Source organism: Acanthochromis polyacanthus, chromosome 9 (assembly GCF_021347895.1).
Source record: "Acanthochromis polyacanthus isolate Apoly-LR-REF ecotype Palm Island chromosome 9, KAUST_Apoly_ChrSc, whole genome shotgun sequence".
Lineage (NCBI taxonomy): Eukaryota > Metazoa > Chordata > Actinopteri > Pomacentridae > Acanthochromis > Acanthochromis polyacanthus.
Window position 1 is genome coordinate 40,951,793 of NC_067121.1, and position 18,827 is coordinate 40,970,619.

The following is an 18,827-nucleotide window of genomic DNA, read 5'->3' on the forward strand; positions in this document are numbered from 1 at the left end:
TTTATTTCTTTTTATGTTTACATATTTATTTCCTCATTTTTAGCAGATTTATTTATTTATTTATTCCTCTTCATATTTATTTGTTCTTTCATTGTATTTTTATTATTTCATTTTTTTGCTCCCTTTACATTTTGCACATTTATTTCCTTATTTTTTTAACAGATTTATATTTTACTATGGCACTCCTATGACTCCATAATTTTTCCAGAAGGTTTAATAACAAAGATAAAGTAGGAGCTACACCCCGGTATCCCGACAGGGGGCGCTGCAGCGACTAAAGCGACCACCGACCGTCTCTACAATGTAGCAGAAGAAGAAAGAGGAAGCGAGGGAAGCAGGAAGTAGGGCTGCAGAGGGAAGTCTGCTGTTCTTCATCTTCACGGTTTTCCTCGTCGGGTCCAGAATGTCTAAAAACACGGTGTCCGACCGCTTCAGGAAGGTAGACGTAGATGAATACGACGAGAACAAGTTCGTGGACGAGGAGGACGGAGGAGAGAACCAGGGAGGTCCGGACGAAGCGGAGGTGGACGGTTTGCTCCGACAATATCCTTCCGCTACCGGGGGACCGGTGGGGACCGGGGCAGGCCTGGAGGGGGCTGTAGCTTCTCTGCTTCTCTGTTTACTGTTATAAATTCAAAATATCTCACGTTGTTGCTGTTAAAATAACACATGAGCGGCAGATACGTGGCGCATTTTTATTTATTTTTTGTAGTTTTCATCAAAAAGTGGTTTCCGGGTGTCAGACCCAGCAGGAGGGTGTGGTTCCCTCACATATTTCAGTCCACACGTCCAGAAAACGGGTGTTTTAACACGTTTTTTTACCCTTTAATTGCCCCAGTGTTTTGCCAGAGTGATGCCAGGTTAGTTTACTGTAAAGTTTTGGAACAATTAGCTCAGGTGTCAAAAAGTGAACCAGACTGCTGTCGGTGGGTTGGAGGCCTTCTTTAAGCTGTGCTGCAGTCATGTCTACGACAGGGCTGGAAAACCAACGACTGCATTCATTTTCTATCATTTTCTCCATCACTTGATCAGTAATTTGCTCTGTAAGTGTTCAGGAAATGGTGTAAAATGTCAGTGTTTCCCAAACCCAAAATATGGCAAATTTCTTCTTTTGTCCACAAAGATATTCAGTTTACTGTAACAGAGAAGGAAAAAAATGAAAATACTCTCATTTAAGAAGCTGCAGTTACATACAAACATAACTTCTGTTTGTGTGTCTTTGTGAAAACCACTAACTGACCAAAAACACGTTTGCAGATTCATCAGACGTGATATTTTACATGATTACAGGTGATGACGGGTTATTTCTGGTAATTAGTCTGTATAGTTTTGTTTGTTTAATGTCCTTAATTAAATCCTATTTAACAGGATCTCCAATGCATTTTAAACATCAGAGAAAAAAGGGACGATGTTTTTGCTGTCGTATGAGCTCAGATCTTTAAAATATGACCCCATGAATGACGTCAAGTTAGAACTAGCTGTTGATAATTGCTCTTATTTCATCTTTATTATCTAATATAAAGTCAATTTTATCATGTTTTTATGCAGCCTTTTATGTCGCAGTGTTTAAAATGCCCCAAAATGCAGAAATAATGAAGTTTTCCTGAGGTTTCTGATCATAGAAGACAAAAAGAGGAGCTGGAATGAGTTGAGTTTTGATTAAATATTTGAATAAACTGTCAAAATTGTTGTCCTAATACTCTAAATAATCATCTCAGCTCCAGAGAACTGGTTAGTTTCTGTACTGGAATCTATGATGCTGTAATCACACGTTCCTTCATTCTGCAGCGTTTTCTGTTTATCTTCAGCTGAAACCTGCTCGTATCTCTGTCCTCTGTTTGTTCCTTGACTGATGTTCTTTAAGGGGAACATGAACGGAGCTCTGCAGGCCGTCCTGAAGAACCCTCCAATCAACACCAAGAACCAGAACGCCAAGGTGTTTTCCTTTAATACGCTCATGCTCCTCGCTTTCTGTTTCACCAGGTTCATAATTTCAAGCATTAACCACAAACCTGGAGTGTTTTTTTTTTTAAAGGCTCTGAATGGATGAAAACAGAAACTCCTTCAGCTGATTAAAGTGATTCAGGAAAGTCAGATTCATATTAAGACCTGAGAAGGACGAACATAAAAGTTCCTGATTAAGTGAGAATCATCTGATGAGACTTTATCCGACTAACAGGAGTGGGAATGTTGAGATCAGTTTTTTGTTATTTTAAGGCTTTTAAAGTAGTTTTAATGTGTTTTTTAACATCTACTCACTTTCTTCAATCTAATTTTATTGATTTACCTGATTTCATTTTTCTTTTTTTTCTTAATTTCTCTATTTTTTTAATGTCCATTATCTATTTATTAGTTCATTTTTTCTCCGTCATTTTAAAAATATGTATTTTGCCCATCATTTTATTTACTAATAATTTATACTTATTTAGTCATTTTTCTGTCTTTCTGCTCCTCACTTTCAGTTGTGTTTTACATTACTGTGTGTATTACTCTGTGCAGATGGATGTAGAGGATTTAAACGTACGTCTGCATGACTGCAGCAGGATGTAACCAGTTTAAAGGCCGCTGTGGGATGTTATTGGTGGATGTGTGCTCCGGGCAAACAAACCCAACAGAAATGTGCTCTACACAGTTCTTCTGTGGATTTATCAATCCGTTTATTCTTTAACCGTTTAAGTAAAACATTTCCTTTAACTTTGTAAAACAAACAAACTAAAATCTATCACAGTAAAACATCTGTTTGCTCCCCGTCCAACACACCTGACCTCATTACTGGAGCTTTTAAAAACCAGGACCCTAGCGCCCCCTACAGATCAACATAAAACCTGATATAAGGCCAGTCCGTAGTAAAAATAAAGAGACATGAATAACGGCTCCAACATGACTTTCATAATGCGTACATCCATCTATGCTCTTTTCTTTTTGTCGTTGTCATTCTCCTGGCTTTCAGTTTTTAAAGAGGAATAAAACATGCTTGTGTTACACGACATGTGCAAGAGTGGAGAAAAGTTTTGGGACGTCCACATATTGTGAAATATCGTGTTAAGAGTCACTGTGAGGTGTTCAGATGTAGTTTCTTTTAGTACGATCACAGCCACAACGCTGAACAAATCCTACAAAGCCTCTAAAAACTTCACATCGATCGGTTCCATAACAAGACATTTGGGTCCAAACAAAGACAAACTGTTTGTGTCTGTTGCAGCCACACCTCGTGGAAAACACAAAAAAGATTTTCCACAAATATTTCTTGATCATATTTGAGATGCTGTAAAATTTTAAGGATGTCTGAAAACTTTTTTCTACCGCTGCATATCTGAAAAAGTTAAAATAACAAATAAAAAAAAGTCATCAAAACAGTTTAAGTGTGTTCTAATTAGAGGTGAGGTTGTTTGAACAGCTTTTAAAAGCTTCAACTTAGGAAGGAATTACTTTAACAAAGGAGGAAAGAAAGACATTCTGCTCATTTATCAGTCAGAGTTCCAGCTTTTAAATACTGAAGTTCCTCCATTTTTGTCACTGAACAGTTTTTCTTTAGTTTTCAGAATATCACAACATTTACACGGTTTGTTCTGTTCTCATTTAAATTCTCCTGTAAATTGGATGCACAGTTGTTCTGCTGACATACTGGAGCTCAGCGTGTCTCTTATCTGCTGTTAAAATGAGCTTCCTGTTGTCTAACGGATGGTTTTCTCGCTGCATGTGTTGGTTTAGGATCGAGCGGAGCTTCTGGTGGTCAAAGTGCTGAGCAGCTTTAAGAGCAGCGACATTGAGAAAGCCGTGGGCTCGCTGGACAAAGCAGGAGTGGACCTGCTGATGAAATACATCTACAGAGGCTTCGAGAAGCCGTCCGACAACAGCAGCGCCGTCCTGCTGCAGTGGCACGAAAAGGTGAATAAAGAGCCAAAAACAACACGCTGACAGAAGACGGGGACAAACTTTATACGACCTTAAAGCTGGAGCTAAAATCTGGCTTCATTTTCACAAAGAGCAGCGCTGTGTAAAAGGGAAACTAAAGGTGTAAATAACAGATCCCTCAGAGCTTTGTTTAGTTGTTAGAGATCGTCTGAACTCTGGTTTTCCTTGACAAACATCGATATTCTTTACCTTTATTTACCCAGAAAGTCCCACTGAGAATAGAGATCTCTGTTACAGGGCCGAGTAGCAGCCGTACAACATTTAAGAGTTCTATAAGACAGATGAGCAGATGGACATCCCTCCTTCACTGCATTCTTTATGATATTCTTAAACTCATTATTGGATATGAATGTTTCTAGTTTAAGTTTTAGAGCTTATTCTGGGACCGTGGTGCATGATGGGAGAACGTTGTTTTGCCAAAGTTCATTAGAGTCCAGGGAACATTGAGAAGCAGCCACTTGGAGGTTAGATGGAGATATTAGTATACTACATATATATTATACTCGTGGAGCTGAAAGCATGCTGAGGTGTTCTGGGAGTTCACCCTTTAAAGATGACACACATTTATTCACACATCACTGCAAACACGGCTGTCTGTAGGTCTGTAGGCCTTCCAGCAGTATAAGAATGAAGGACACTGATCTGATTTACCGTTGCAGAAAAGCCACTGACCACTGTGATGTTTTTAGAGTTTTTTCTTTAGAAGGCCATTTTAAATATTAAAGTTTAGTCTGTACTATAAAAACACTTCTAACTTAAAATCTGTGGAAATACTAAATGTAATTAAAATATTCACACATTTCAAGGCATCGTGATTTAAAGTGACTTTAGCAGGTGGTAGGAAAGCGTTGTATTAAAGCAGCCACAGTGGTAAAAGCTCAACCTAACCTGTAAGCTGGCCTTCAGCTTCATAACAACACGTACATGAAGCTGAATGATTTCTGTGTTTGGTCCTCAGGCTCTGGCGGTGGGAGGAGTCGGTTCTATCGTCAGAGTTCTGACAGCCAGGAAGACGGTGTGAAGCTCCAGAACCTGCAGAGTCTGTTGGTGGACTTTTATTTTGTACCGGAGCCGAGCGTCTTCCTGCTGCACCTTTTCCCTCCTCTTTGTGTTTTTTTCTCCCTCTGCATTCTGTCCTTTAACTTGTGGGATGTAGGAGATGCTGGCACCTCCTTCTGCCTCCGCTGGCCGAAGCAGAAACACAAAGCAGCTCCTTCAAACTGCTGCTCTGCTCCTCCTCCTCCTCCTGCTTCTCCTTCCTCCTCCTCTCTGGAGCCTTTGACTCATCCAGGCTGAGGAAATGAAACGATGGATGGACCGTCACTGACTGCTGGTTTTTCCCGGTGCATGCTGGGAGTGGATTCATTTTGACCCAAACCGTTCTAACTTTCTGAACATGTTTGTTCATTGACTCTTTTTTTCTACTTACACCAACACCATGCTGTTTTGTTGAGCCTGATTTTCAGGTTTTACCGCTTATATTGATTCTTTTGATATCTGGAAGCAGAAGAATAAAGATCTGAAGCTGAACACTGACTCATTAATGTGATCATCGCTCAGACTGTGGCTGCTCTGAGGAATCTCCTGTTTGCCACATAAATCCATGTTTCATCGTTTATTCTGCAGAAAAACTTAAATGTGTCCATATAAACATAGCAGTGTTACATCATCATCTAATCTAGTTTAACTTACATTTCATGTTATTTTTTGTTCTTTAATCGACGCTGTACAGAAAATAAGTTGAGACCTGAAATGCAGACTGAAAACACGGTTAACGCCTGTTTGGTGCTTCTGATGAGACAGACGATCAGTTCCTCTGAACACAGATTCAGGTTTATTGTCCAAACAGAAGAAAAATGCAGTACACAGATTCCACACAGAGATCAGACACTCTGGGACTGAAAACGAGACGGGAGCTCCACCGCCATCACATCAAATCTTTCTTTCCTAAAACCCAGAAAACCCACCTGGGATGTGAGACCAGCTGGCACGTTACCAACAAAAACTCAGTTATGGAGGCCACGTCGCCATGACAACGGAACAGGAGCTCAGCAATAAACATTAACATTCTCTATTAATCTAACTTTTTTCCTCGGTACATTGATTTTGTCCATAAAATGTCAGAATTTAGTTTAAAAATGTCATCTATAAATTTTCCAGAGCCCAAGGTGACACATTTACACTTAATTCCCCAATAATTCAAAACTTAAAGAAATGCAGCGAATCGGGCAGAAGAAACAACTAAAACTTTCAGTTTCAAGGAACATTTTCACCAATTTCAACTGGGAAGTTCCAAACTGGATGCAGGGAAACTGTAGCTGCATCTGCGGAGGAACAGATCTCCACAAAATAAAAATAAATCTGCACAGAAGGTGAAAGAGATGGACAGAGTGGAACAGTTTGAAAACATCTGGAAAAAGCTTCACAATGCAGCCGACGCAAACCAGGAGGAGAAATATGAAGAAAGAGATTAAAAAATCATCTGTGGAGGCCCAGTTAATTGTGATTTTTATTTATTTTTTAAATTATGTACAGGATAAATCAAAATTTGGCTTTTTTATCTCAGATTGTTGACTTTCTAACCTCAGATTTGATCTAATAAGTCAGACTTACTAAATCATTTCCATTCCAAAGTATGACTTTCCATCAATGAGTTTCCATCAATTCTGTTGCTGCAGCAAATATGAATCTACTCGTTTTTATCCCTGGCTCAGGTTTGTACGAATCCAAAAATCAAATAGAGGCTCGATCATAAACCCACTGCAAAATATTGAATTTTCGTACAACAAAAAAAGCTTCCAGGTTTCGCTGTCAGTAAAATGTCTTTTCCAACCTTTAAAAAACAAACGTAGTCGTAACAGCAGTGAGAACGAGTCCATGGGTGCAGACAGGTCATTTCAGAGTCTGATGCACAAACACTCATCGCTTCACTCAGATTAGTGTCCACGCCCCCTAGTGGCCGTCAGCAGCCATCGCAGCGCCGGCACATTTTCACACCAACTTTGCACTTCTGCTCACACCAACAAACTTTACATTTCTCTGTCACAGTTTTAAAAAACAAAAAAACAAACAAACAAACTGGTGCATCATCAGTTCAAACAAACAAAGTCCCGTTAAAAAGATCACGTGTGTAAATGTTGCGGTTCCTCGAGGTGTGACGACAAATCATCAACAAAAAAAGGCGGCAAAAAGAGTCAAAGCAACATCTGTGGTTTCACATTCACTGGAAAGGTTGAATCGTCACTAAATCCTCTGGAGGTTCTGTTCTCGTTTGACATTCAGACTCCTAAGTTAGCTACATAGAGAATAAAACATTTATCCAAACCCTCGGTTTAACGGCTGAGGGAGCAGGTTTGTGGACAGATGGTGAACATTAACGGTCAAACTGTCTATGGGGCTGCAAAAAATAAGAATACATCCCCTCCCTCCCCTCAGAACCCTCCTGCAATCTCACACCGCTTCCGCTGCAGGTTACAAAAGACATTTATAAAAGGACGAGCCGCAGAGAGCAGACATCAGAGGACAGTTTGTTCCTACAGACAACAGATCAACACATCAGCTTCCAGATCCTCCATCCAAACTGTTCATGTGTTCACAGGAATCCATTCACCCTCCGTTTGATGCTCGCTGTTCCCTACACTGCAGCCTCCCTCATGAACTCTCCCTGGGTGGACAGATTACAGAGAAATCGCTCTTTTTTAACGTCACAGCACTACATAGATGTAAGTGGATGAGCACCGTGTAGCGCTGCTCAAAGGCCTTCAGTGAGACAGAACATGGACACGGTCAGCTGTTCCACTGCAGGAACTTTGAGAGGAACCTGAACCTTTGGAGCACGTTCACCTGCAGGACGTCTTTCAGGTAAGAAATGAAATAAATCAGTCTGAGTGGCACTGGAAACCTGCTGATTATATGCCTTAAAATGCAACCAAACAACACAAAAATGACCATATAAGCCAGGAGGGTCCAACATGAGGCCCGTGGGCCCAAAGCGGCCCTCCAGAGGGTCCAATCCGGCCCTCAAAGTGGAAAAATGAGAGAAATTTAAAATATAATATATAAATTTAAAATAATTTCTAGACCATGACAAATTGTTTTGATCATAAAGTAAAATAGATTGTTCTTTTGTGATTTGGGGTCTCGTTCTGGTAATGTTTTGTCTGTTTTTGATGTTTTTTTTATCATAAATGCTATATAATCCAGCTCCAGACACCTGACTGTCAGCTTTGTGCCTTTTTGTAGATAAACTGTGACCTGGAAGTTGTAATGTGGAAATGATAAACTGAGGATGAATTTGGTTGAAATGGAATTTATTTTTCTTCAGAAATTTCAGGCTGTTCATGACGTTTAGTAAAAAGATAATTCCTTAAATGTGAACTTCTGATGCCGGTCCACCAGAGGTCAGACTGGGCTGAATGAGGCCCCTGAAATAAAATTAATTTGACATCAACAAAACAAACCCTGATGATCATAGAGCCGCAGTTCCATCCAGTTTGTTGTTTGTTTGTTGTTGTTTTGTTGCACCACGATCACAGAAACGTAGAAAGAGCCAAATCACGAGGCGGTTTCTGTAAGTTCCTGCAGTGGAAAGTGTCTCAATAAATGTTGGTTTCAGTCTGTTTGATGCCAATTTAGATTTTAAGATCTATGAGAACTAGATTCTCTAAACATGATTCCTTCATGTCAAACACTGATTACTACCTGCACATGTGTGATTAATTCCCCTCTGGGTGACGTCCAACTTAAAAAAAAAGCACTAATGTTCTTAAACTGAACAATGAATACAGTAATCAGATTTAAGTGATCAGTTTGAATGCTTCTAGTTCTTCTTCCAGCAGTGGTGTGATCTGATAAGAAACCTTCAGATGAGCTACCAGAAAACACATTTTCAAATTTACAAATCAAGTTTTTAATAGAGCAGAACTCGAAGTTGCACGAACATTTCAGAGAGGGGAATTCCAGCCACAGACGCTGAAAAGCAAAACACTTTGATGCTACATGATGAATGATGGTCTTTCTGTCTGTACGAGTCATTTTACAGAACCTTGTATAGTTTAAACACACCAACGTGTACGTCCACGAGTATTTACATCATTTGGACACAGCTGGATTTGTCTCTAAATCCACAGCGACAGACTCAACATTTCACCTCGTTTCTCAGTCCAAAATCTCCCATTCAAAGGAGGCTGTGCTGAAGACAAATAGAACGCATTTAATGAAGTCAGAAAGGAGCTAACAGAGTGAAGATGGACCGTGGTGTTTGGGGAGAACCTACAGTCTGCTGTTCTGATCTGCTACCTTCTACAGACACACAGAGAAAGATACAGAGAATATAAAACAGAGTTTTTGCTTTTTACAGAGTCCTTTCAGAGGGCTAAACGACCCCCTTCATCTCCTTCAGACACACACTTCTCCTCTGGTTTCTGGTGTGTGCAGGTGTAGCCCAGTCCGTGTGTTCGCTTCCTACCGCCGAGTGTGTGTGAGTGTGTGTGTTTTTATGTGCGTCTACTTGTGCTCTTTAGTGGGAGCGAAGTAGAGCTCCATGGGCTTGTTGACCTTCCAGTACTTTTCGCTGACCAGCTCCAGGGAGAAAGAACCGTTCAGAACCTGTGGACAGATCAGACAGGACGGGTCAGGGAGACATGCTGGTACCTCTGTTCCTGATCAGCTGCTTATACGCTACATGGCATTTTCAGGGAAACTAATTTCTGAAATTGAGAGTTACAGATGGACAGCGGCTTATAGAAGCGTGAGTCACAAACGAAGACCTCAGCTTCTGTCAGCTTTGAGTTTCAGTCTGAAAAGGCTCCTTGGTCCACTTAAGGAGCCTCAGCCTCATCTCTAAGAAGCTGTTCTGTCTGAGGTTTGCATGTATGGAGAAGCATCATAAGCTTTGGGTTTCTGTGTGAATTACAGCAGCAGAGCAGCGGGGGATTACACTCTATTCAACAGCATCACCCACATGAGCCCATCACCATAGCGACAGGTCCAGCTATGTCTCCCTGCTGCTCTTTAACAGCATCCAAAAGTCAGGGCCAAAAGTATTAGCAAAGCAGCTGCTGAACACAAGAGAGAGACCGGCTGCATCGCTCTGAGCTACTGTGAAACCGTACCGCTGGCCTTAACGCTTAGTTTATACTCATTCTAAATACATCACATTTGTCTTAATGAACATGTTTTTACTACATTTAACACTCAGAATATGGAGCTTCTGAGTGCCTTAGACGTAAAGCACGTTGTTGTTTTTGCTACTCAGAAGACGATGTACTGAACTGTGGCTTCAAAATCGAGGCACATATCAAAGTGGGAAGGCGCTAGAAAGTCTGGATGAGAACATTCAGGAAGGGAATGAAACAGAGCAGTCCGTCTCTTGGAATGAAGCACTATGAGCATCAGATTCTTTTTCAACTGAGTTTCTCAATTTTCACTCAGAACAAGCAAATAAAATGCAACAGACTGGCTCCAAACTAAAAGAAATCCTCTGGGTTTGAAGTCAGGAACACATTTTCATTACAGCAGGTCCTCCACTTACATCAGAGTTCTGTTCCTACAGAGTGATGAACGTTGATTTTTACCGTAAGAACTCAAAAAAAATAAGTAAACAAATCCGTTCTGTTCATCACGATATCCATCAGTTCTTCATAAAGTCATGAGTACCAACGACTTTCATGCATGTATGAATCATTTTACTAGAAGATAACAGAACATGTAGCACAGGTTTTACTACTTGATCTAATAATGCCGATGTTTCTGTTCCCAGTGTTTTATTCTGTCTAATCTCACTTCCATGGAGACGGCTTTCCTTTTCTTCCATCAGAAGAGTCTGACTTATGCAGGGAGCCATAATGAAGGTAAAAAGTTAGTGAATGCAGCACAATCCAAGGTGGAGTACAACCAGAGAATGGAAACAAAGACGTGTGACGACGTATTCATCCGCTCATCAACTAGTTCCACATAACCAGCTCTGATGTAACGATAAAACGCTGTAAGTTGAGGACGCCGTAAACTGAGGACCTGCTGTATTTAACACTGTAAATAAATGTTTTGGCCTCTTTTAAAGAGTCAGTGTGTTTTTAACTTTCAAATGCATTTCTACACAGAGTTTTTTGAAGACGCGTTGCAGAGTCAGATTGAGGTCAGCAGCATTAAACATCCAGCGGTGAAGATCAGAAAGCCTACAGCTCTACAGCAGCTGTGTGTCAGCGTGTACTCACAGTGAACTGGTTTCCAGCTGTGGGGATGTAGATGGTGTACTGTTTCTCTGAAGCTGCTTCCACGTTGACAGGACTGGCCTCGGCGTTTCTCCTCAGCTCCTCCAGAGCCAGTCGGACGGCCAGGTATTTAGACAGGTGATCCACCGTGGCGTTACCAGACGTCTTAATGTAACGAGGAACGAACTCCACGCTGCAACGATTCCATCAGACACGAGCACACATGAGCACACGGTCACAACTCAGCATGCAGCAGCCAGATGTGGACGCAGTGATCAATGTTCCTGTACGTTTGATGTTCTATGCAGGCAAAATCAGGCAGCAGAACGGTTCAAAAACATCCACGTATCACTGTATTAGTTGTTGAGAACACAGAGAGCAGAAGCAGCTGGGTTTGAGCGTCTGCCTACCTGTTGTGACCGTCGTCCTTCTCCATCAGGGTGGGATGAGGCCTGAACACCAGTTCTATTTCGCTGGCTCCCCCGTCAATCACAGAGTCCCCGCCCCCGTTCTCTGCAGCGTTATCCATGTCCAAGCCGCTGTCGTCGCTCGTCTTGGTGCGCTTGATGCTCGGACCCGCCTCCTGGGGAACCACATTCATTTGGTGTGAAAACGACACTAAACTGGATGGACCCCCCCCCATGTTTGTTTTGCTTCTTTTATGAGTTTCAGAATAACACGTGTCCGTCTCACCTGGTTGCTGTGGACGGAGGCGTTGCTGCAGTGAGAAGAGTCTCCGTTGTCCTCAGCTCCACTTCCATTCTCCACCGTGTGTCTCTTTCCGCGCTGCAGTCTGAGAAGAAATGCAGACGAGGCTGCAGTTTTAGTCGTGTGTGTGTGCTGAGGTGTGTGTGTGTTACCTGGTCATAGCCTGTAGGTGTGTGTGTGTGTGTGTGTGTGTGTGTGTGTGTGTGTGTGTGTGTTACCTGGTCATAGCCTGTGTGTGTGTGTGTGTGTGTGTGTGTGTGTTACCTGGTCATAGCCTGTGTGTGTGTGTGTGTGTGTGTACCTGGTCATAGCCTGTGTGTGTGTGTGTGTGTGTACCTGGTCATAGCCTGTGTGTGTGTGTGTGTGTTACCTGGTCATAGCCTGTGTGTGTGTGTGTGTGTGTGTACCTGGTCATAGCCTGTGTGTGTGTGTGTGTGTGTACCTGGTCATAGCCTGTGTGTGTGTGTGTGTGTGTGTGTGTGTGTGTGTGTGTGTGTGTGTGTGTGTGTGTACCTGGTCATAGCCTGTGTGTGTGTGTGTGTGTGTGTGTGTGTGTGTACCTGGTCATAGCCTGTGTGTGTGTGTGTGTGTGTGTGTACCTGGTCATAGCCTGTGTGTGTGTGTGTACCTGGTCATAGCCTGTATCTTCAGCCCCTCCTCTATGCTGTGGGACAGGGCTTGCTGGTTGTTGTGTTTGCTAATGCGGGCCAAAACTCTCTCCTGGTGGGCTTCGTACTCGTCACGGCTGGGATAAATCTTACCTGAAACAGGATAAATAAATGCAGGGTTTTTACCACCGTTCTGAGGCTCCACAGCACTGAGACAAAAGTGGTTTTGTGTAACGGTGCCAAAGCCCAATGAATGGAAAATAACTATGAGAGCTCTGTAAAGCTCTGGAGGGAAAGGATACTCGGATGGCCTGAAAACAAGACAATAGAGTTTTCTGAACGTTATGCTAGAAAAAAAGGGTTTGTTTTATATTTAGGTATGAGACAATGAAGTGTCCATTAGATATTATTAGAGACTTGAAGTGTTTGTTTCCTGTGTTCTGTGGTTTACTGCATCAGCCACAGAGGAAGCAAATGAATCAGTCTCCTAATGTCTTCACTACAGAAATGATGTGAGGAAAGAATGTGGACCGCAGTGAAGAATTACAGCTGTGAAAGAATGATTCAGGAAGAGGAAAAGGTATGAGAGGAACCAGGTTGGTTTCTCCATCCACACAGAAAGTGACATCCCTTCAGACCATTTAGAAATCTGACTGGCCAAATGGAATGATAAAGGATCCACAGCTGAAACAACAACCTGTGGTGTTTTGGGTTTTAAACATGCACAGAATTACACACAATGATGTAAAAACTACATTAAATGTCAAATAACAGAACATTTTCTTGGTGAAGGACCCCAAAACTCCACTGTAGCACCTCAGCCCTCCAGAAAGCCATGAAAAATCTCAACAAATGAACGCTTTCCGTTTGGTGTTCTGTGACAATGTTCGGTTTGTGTCGATCTTTTGGAGTTCTCCTTTAACCTGGTCCATTCCTCTGGTGATTACTTACTAATCAGAGCATCAAAGTTTGGGTCTGGACGCAACGACCTCTTGGACACCAGCTTCTTACGACAGGTAGGACACTCTTTGTTACTGCAAAGACAAGCAGAAGAATCATCAGCCAAAACCACAGAGCCATCAGCATTTACATTTCTGTCATAAGCAACTTTCTAAAAGCAAAATGGGAGGCAGAGCCTTCAGTTATCAGCGCCTCTCCTGTGGAACCTGCTCCCAGTTTGGGTTCGGGAGGCAGACACCCTCTCTATTTTTAAGACCAGGCTTAAAACGTTCCTTTTTGACAAATCTTATAGTTGGGGCTGACTGGGTGACCCACAGGGGTTCGGCTTGTGTCTTCATTGCACAGCTGACTCCTTCTTGGACGTCCCTTCGTTCTGCCCCTAGTCATGCTGCTATAGGCCTATAGGCTGCTGGGGGACTTCTCTTGATGCACTGAGCCCTTCTCTATCTACCTTTACATTTAATATGTATACCGTTATTGCAGTACATTCACTCTGTTTCCCCCTGTGTTATTTCTCCGAGTGTCCCTGGTTCCAGAGCTGGATGCTTCAGATCTGCGGTTGATGTTCCACCAGCTGGTCCAGTCTCCACCATGTCCACTGTGGGATGCTGCTGCTGACCTTCCTCCAGCCCTCTGCTTCCAGCTCCCTTTTTCCACCAGTCAACTCTGCATCGCCTTCACTATACTGTTATGCTAACTTACATACTGTTTGAATTTTACTGCTAGCTATATATGGAGTATGTTTAATGTCAGAGCCGTACATCATCAGAGTAAACTATGAGTCAGTTTTCAATGTTAGCTTATACTTTGTCTGTGTCACATATCCTGTCATACATGTATCCAAATGTGTGTTGTGTTTTCCTTGCTTTCCCACCCCTCCCTCTTCTCCCATCCCTCCCCCTTGCCCTCCTCTGTCCCTCTCAACCCCCCCGGCCAGCAGGCAGATGGGTCCCCCCTATATAGAGCCGGGTTCTGCTCGAGGTTTCTTCCCTGTTAAAGGGTGTTTTCCTGCCACTGTCTCCTTTGGGCTGCTCTGGGGGTCAGGCATATGGGTTCTGTAAAGCGTCTTGAGACGATTTGACTGTAACTGACGCTATATAAATAAAATTGAATTGAACTTAAATCTAAAACTACCCCCCCACCCCCCCTTCACTATTTTGGGCTGTAAAAGGTCATTTTAATACACATTCTAAGCTCTAGCCTTTCACCATCCACATTATTTCTTAAGGGAAGCCAACTTCTACCACTGGGCACCTGAAAAGATCTGAAAGAAGACACCCTCTCTTCTCTCAGAAGTCACCTCTTCTGATCCTCTACAGCTCTGACGTTAGCGTTTACTAGATTAGCTGGTGTTAACCTGGACATAGAAGGGGGTCGCCGGTCAGAAACTCACCCAGATCTCAGAGCTGTGATGATACAATCAGCACAGAAGCGGTGCAGACATTCTTTGGTTGTCATTGTGTTCTTCAACATGTCCAGACAGATGGGACACATGAGTTCGCTGTGCAAGGACCTGGGCGACACCGCTATCTCCAGTCCATCTGTTATAGCCTCCTGTGGCAGCAAGAAACAGATCGAGATGTAGGTCAGCACACATACATCTACGTCTATGGACTGAGACTCATGTTGTCGTCTTTCTGGATGCACATGTCTGTGTTATACACCGCCTGTCCAAAAAAAAGTCTCCACCTGGATCTAACTAAGCAAATAGTTCAGAATCTTCCATTGGATAATTACTGCAGTGATGATACAACTTGTTTAACCCTAGCTGATGCAGGGAGGAGCTTCTCATTCCTTCAACAACCATGGAAGACATGTCCTGTGGTCATAAAGGAAGTTAATCTGTTTTAAAAGGGTCAAATTATTAGCCTGTATCAAGCAACGAAAACATCTAAGGAGATGAAACGACTACATTCAGGTTAAGAACCGTCCAATGCATCATTAGAACCTGGAAATATAGTGGACAACCATCATCTTCAGGAACAAACTCTTAGATGATCGTAGGAAACCAACAGTAGAACTCACGGCTGTTTAATAGAGAAAGTAAGAGCATCCTCAAAGGATTGGGACTAAACAGCTGTAGCTCTAAGAAAACCACTCATCAGTGAGGATGATGAGAAAAAAAGGCTTCAGTTTTCTGTGGAGCATAAAGATTGGACTCTGGATCAATGGAAGAAGGTCTGATGGGTCCAGATCTACCCTGTTCCAGAGGGATGGGGGCATCAGGGTAAGAAGAGAGGCAGAGAGAATCTTTGGATGTTCTGAAGAAGACTTTGGTCCAACTACCATCATCAAAACAAGATCTTTGTAAAAACGAATGCACCTCTGGACAGAAATAAACGCTGTGACACTGCAGAGGCTTATTAAACGATGTCACAGCAAACGAGTGTCGTACTCAAAGCTAAAGGCGGTCCAACCAAATATTAGAGCGTGTGATTTATTTTTTTTTGGATGGCGGTGTATATCCAGGAGGATGGAGGAGCTTCAGCACCTCATAAATGTGTTCCAGCAGTGACTATATCATCAGAAGGTCTAAATCTGATAAACTGTGAGTGTTAAGGTTTGCTGTTACACATGAAATGCTCCAGCTCCTTTTCATGTTTCACCACATGGAATAAAAACACATTTACATCTGAGACAAAAAAGCATTTAAAGGCCATGTAGCAGAAAACACACAGCAAACACACAGAATCAAACATTACCTGTGGAGTTCTCTGGAGCTCATACAGACTCAGCTCCCAGGTCTTACTGAGGGGTTGAACCCCGTTGGTCTGAACTGTCTGAGTCATCACTGCAAAAACTGGAACACAGAAAAATGAAATGAGATTTTCATAGAAATCCAGGATGTCACAGTGACCTGCTGTGATGATCACCAGCAGGATTTTATTGTTGTTGTTGCAGATGAACAGTAAATGGACTGCCCTTTTCTACCTTCACAGACAAAAAGCACTTTCTAGTTTGTCTCTACTTTAAACCATCCACAGACGGCTGCAGAGCTGCAACACCAGGCCTGTTCTCTGGAAGCACCTCAGTTTAACGTCTAGCTCCAGGACATTCAGACCTGTGGAAAAGATGCTGCTACCATCAACCCTACAACCACTGAATAATGTAAATAAATCATTAGATTAAACGTGTGAATGTGGAGCTCAACTTTTCACATCTTTGCTTCACTTGTCACATATTTAGAATCATCCATCTGATTTCATTAATAAGAAGCTGCTTGTTTAACAATCCACCACCTGTCTGCAGCGATAAAGACGTTAAAGTAACAACTCCCTCCATCTCTACAGCTCATCATAACAGGACAAAAGCTATTGCAGAACAGCTCTAAATCTGCAGTATAACATGCAGTAACATACATGAGACTTCTTGCAGTTTATGTTAATCTGAAAGACTATTTAACAAATGTTAGAAATATTTTTAATTCAGTGTTTTTATCCTGCAGCAGGCTTTCTCTCTCTCTCTCAGATGGTAAATATTTTGCTGTGTGAAGCTTGTATTTCATGACAAAATCACAACTAAAACTGAATTATCAAAAGGTAAACCTCCTGTAAAAACAAACAAATATTTTTGGAAATGAAATATTTTGGGAAACTTTGGCGTTTTATGTTTCATCCAGATTTGATTTTCAGTTTTGTGTTTGGAGTCTGAAGAAGGTCTGAACATCAGGATCTGATAATACGCCACTTTGTCTTGGCTGATAATCTCTAAACAATCACCATCCATGCATTGTTGTTTTGTGAGGAATTCATCAGTTAATCTGGCAAAAAAGTTTACGTCACCAAAAGACTATCTGGTATCTCTGGTAAAGATACTGGGCTACTTTTCTGGCTGGCTGGACAAAAAGTTATGGCATCTGTTGATTAAATGTCTATTAAATGAGACTGCAGTAAATGTTATAACACCTACAACGTGGAATGTTGGAGTAACTGATGTGGAAGCCAAAAGCAAGAAGCAGCAGCCATCTAAAGACCAAAGTGAGCGAATTTTATTATTAAAAAAACTAGAACAGCCTGTATTAAATACCCAGACATCCATTCATCTAGGGGTAAACAGATAGTGGTTCACACCCAGGTGCTTTATGGAGTTCTAATTTCAGATATTCATATTTTACAAATAGGAAGATCTGAACTACAGTTACAGCTGCAGTTACTGGCATCAAGCATCCTCTACACAAATAAGACAATCTTCTGGTCAAACCCACAATGATACCGGTTCTGATGGGTCACGACTACTCACTGCTACACAACAGCACTTACGAAACACAGACACAAAGATAAATTAGACATACAAGCAGAAATGTTCATGTGAAATCTTCAAATCAGCCCTCAGAGCATGCAGCTGTTTCCACGCCGCCATACATGTGACTGGCATAAAGTGAAAGTGGGGGTGGTCCATATTCAAAGGTGCATCATTCCCCATGAGCTTAAATAATGCCAATAAACAATAACAATGGAGCTTAAGGTGTCATGACCACCAATGTATTTCTAGCTGCTAACCTGTACCGCAACCATCAATATATGTCAATAATCAGCTCCCTGTGTGTTGTAGCTGCTGACTGGATTTAGACACACGGCTGTTAGCTTATACTTTAGCTTTTCTAGCAACTAACAGGCACTGGCATCTGATTTGGTCCCTGTTTTTGGTACTAGCTGATCACAGACGGACCCCGCGCACAAATTTCAGGGGGCTCGGCTAATGCTAACTAGCTACCAGAGAGGCTCGCCATTCTTCACAGCGCTAACACTGAAGGAAAAATAAGCTCAGGGATACAGCCACAAACACAGAACACACAGGCGTGAGGTACGGTTCCATCGGTCGCATTTAAGCACGACAAACAATTATGAAAATAGCTGATGTATGGAATATTACTGGGGAGTCGTGAATGTAATTTGTGGCTGTGATAGAGGAAAAAAACAACAACAGATAAAGAGCCGACGCACCAACCTCCTGAGCTAAACTGATCGCCCTCAGAGCCCCACTTACAGCGTTTTAACAATTATAAACTCGCATGCGAATCGCCGCCGGTGAGCAAACCCGCAAATAAAAGCGAAATATTCACAGCTGGCATAGAATATTATTGTTTCTGTACTTACATTTTCTGTTGTAGGTACGAGCCTATCCAGCCAGCGCGTTTAGGCGAAGGCAATATGGCGGATGCACAAGGAGCGGTGCATTCTGGGAAATGGAGGCGCTATAAGTGAGGGTCCCTCAGAACATCTCTGCCCCTCTAGTACACACACACAACGTATAATGAATTTGGTTTCGGCTGTTGGTGTCAGCCAAGGAACATAGAAAGAGAATAATAAAAAGAAAGAAACTAGAGAAAGAAGAACAGAGGAAAAAACAATAACAAAACACAATGCATACAGATATTTACAAGCTAGAAAGGAATATATAAACACAGTAGTGCTAAAATGATAAT

General features: G+C 42.1%; 2 protein-coding genes across 4 annotated transcripts; one reads left to right on the plus strand and one right to left on the minus strand.

The window, feature by feature from the left end:
• The first annotated feature begins 296 nt into the window (after nucleotides 1–296).
• Nucleotides 297–5,445, plus strand: LOC110958010 (actin-related protein 2/3 complex subunit 5-A-like). Its single transcript, XM_051953228.1, has 4 exons — nucleotides 297–542; nucleotides 1,863–1,936; nucleotides 3,712–3,888; nucleotides 4,874–5,445. The coding sequence occupies exons 1-4, from the start codon at nucleotides 404–406 to the stop codon at nucleotides 4,934–4,936; spliced, it is 453 nt and encodes a 150-aa protein (XP_051809188.1). The 5' UTR covers nucleotides 297–403; the 3' UTR covers nucleotides 4,937–5,445.
• A 281-nt stretch (nucleotides 5,446–5,726) lies between these two features.
• On the minus strand, nucleotides 5,727–18,613 carry rnf2 (ring finger protein 2). 3 transcript variants are annotated; one of them, XM_022204278.2, is made up of 9 exons: nucleotides 18,499–18,613; nucleotides 16,105–16,202; nucleotides 14,796–14,956; nucleotides 13,394–13,476; nucleotides 12,463–12,595; nucleotides 11,820–11,919; nucleotides 11,537–11,709; nucleotides 11,130–11,319; nucleotides 5,727–9,522 (listed from the first exon to the last, which is right to left on the minus strand). In XM_022204278.2, exons 2-9 carry the CDS (start codon nucleotides 16,189–16,191, stop codon nucleotides 9,421–9,423), a joined length of 1,029 nt encoding a protein of 342 aa, XP_022059970.1. In that variant the 5' UTR covers nucleotides 16,192–16,202; nucleotides 18,499–18,613; the 3' UTR covers nucleotides 5,727–9,420. The 3 variants fall into 3 exon arrangements, with proteins under 3 accessions (XP_022059970.1, XP_051809187.1, XP_051809186.1); XM_051953227.1 differs by lacking the exon at nucleotides 18,499–18,613 and adding an exon at nucleotides 18,389–18,413; XM_051953226.1 differs by lacking the exon at nucleotides 18,499–18,613 and adding an exon at nucleotides 18,350–18,368.
• Between the last annotated feature and the right edge of the window lie 214 nt (nucleotides 18,614–18,827).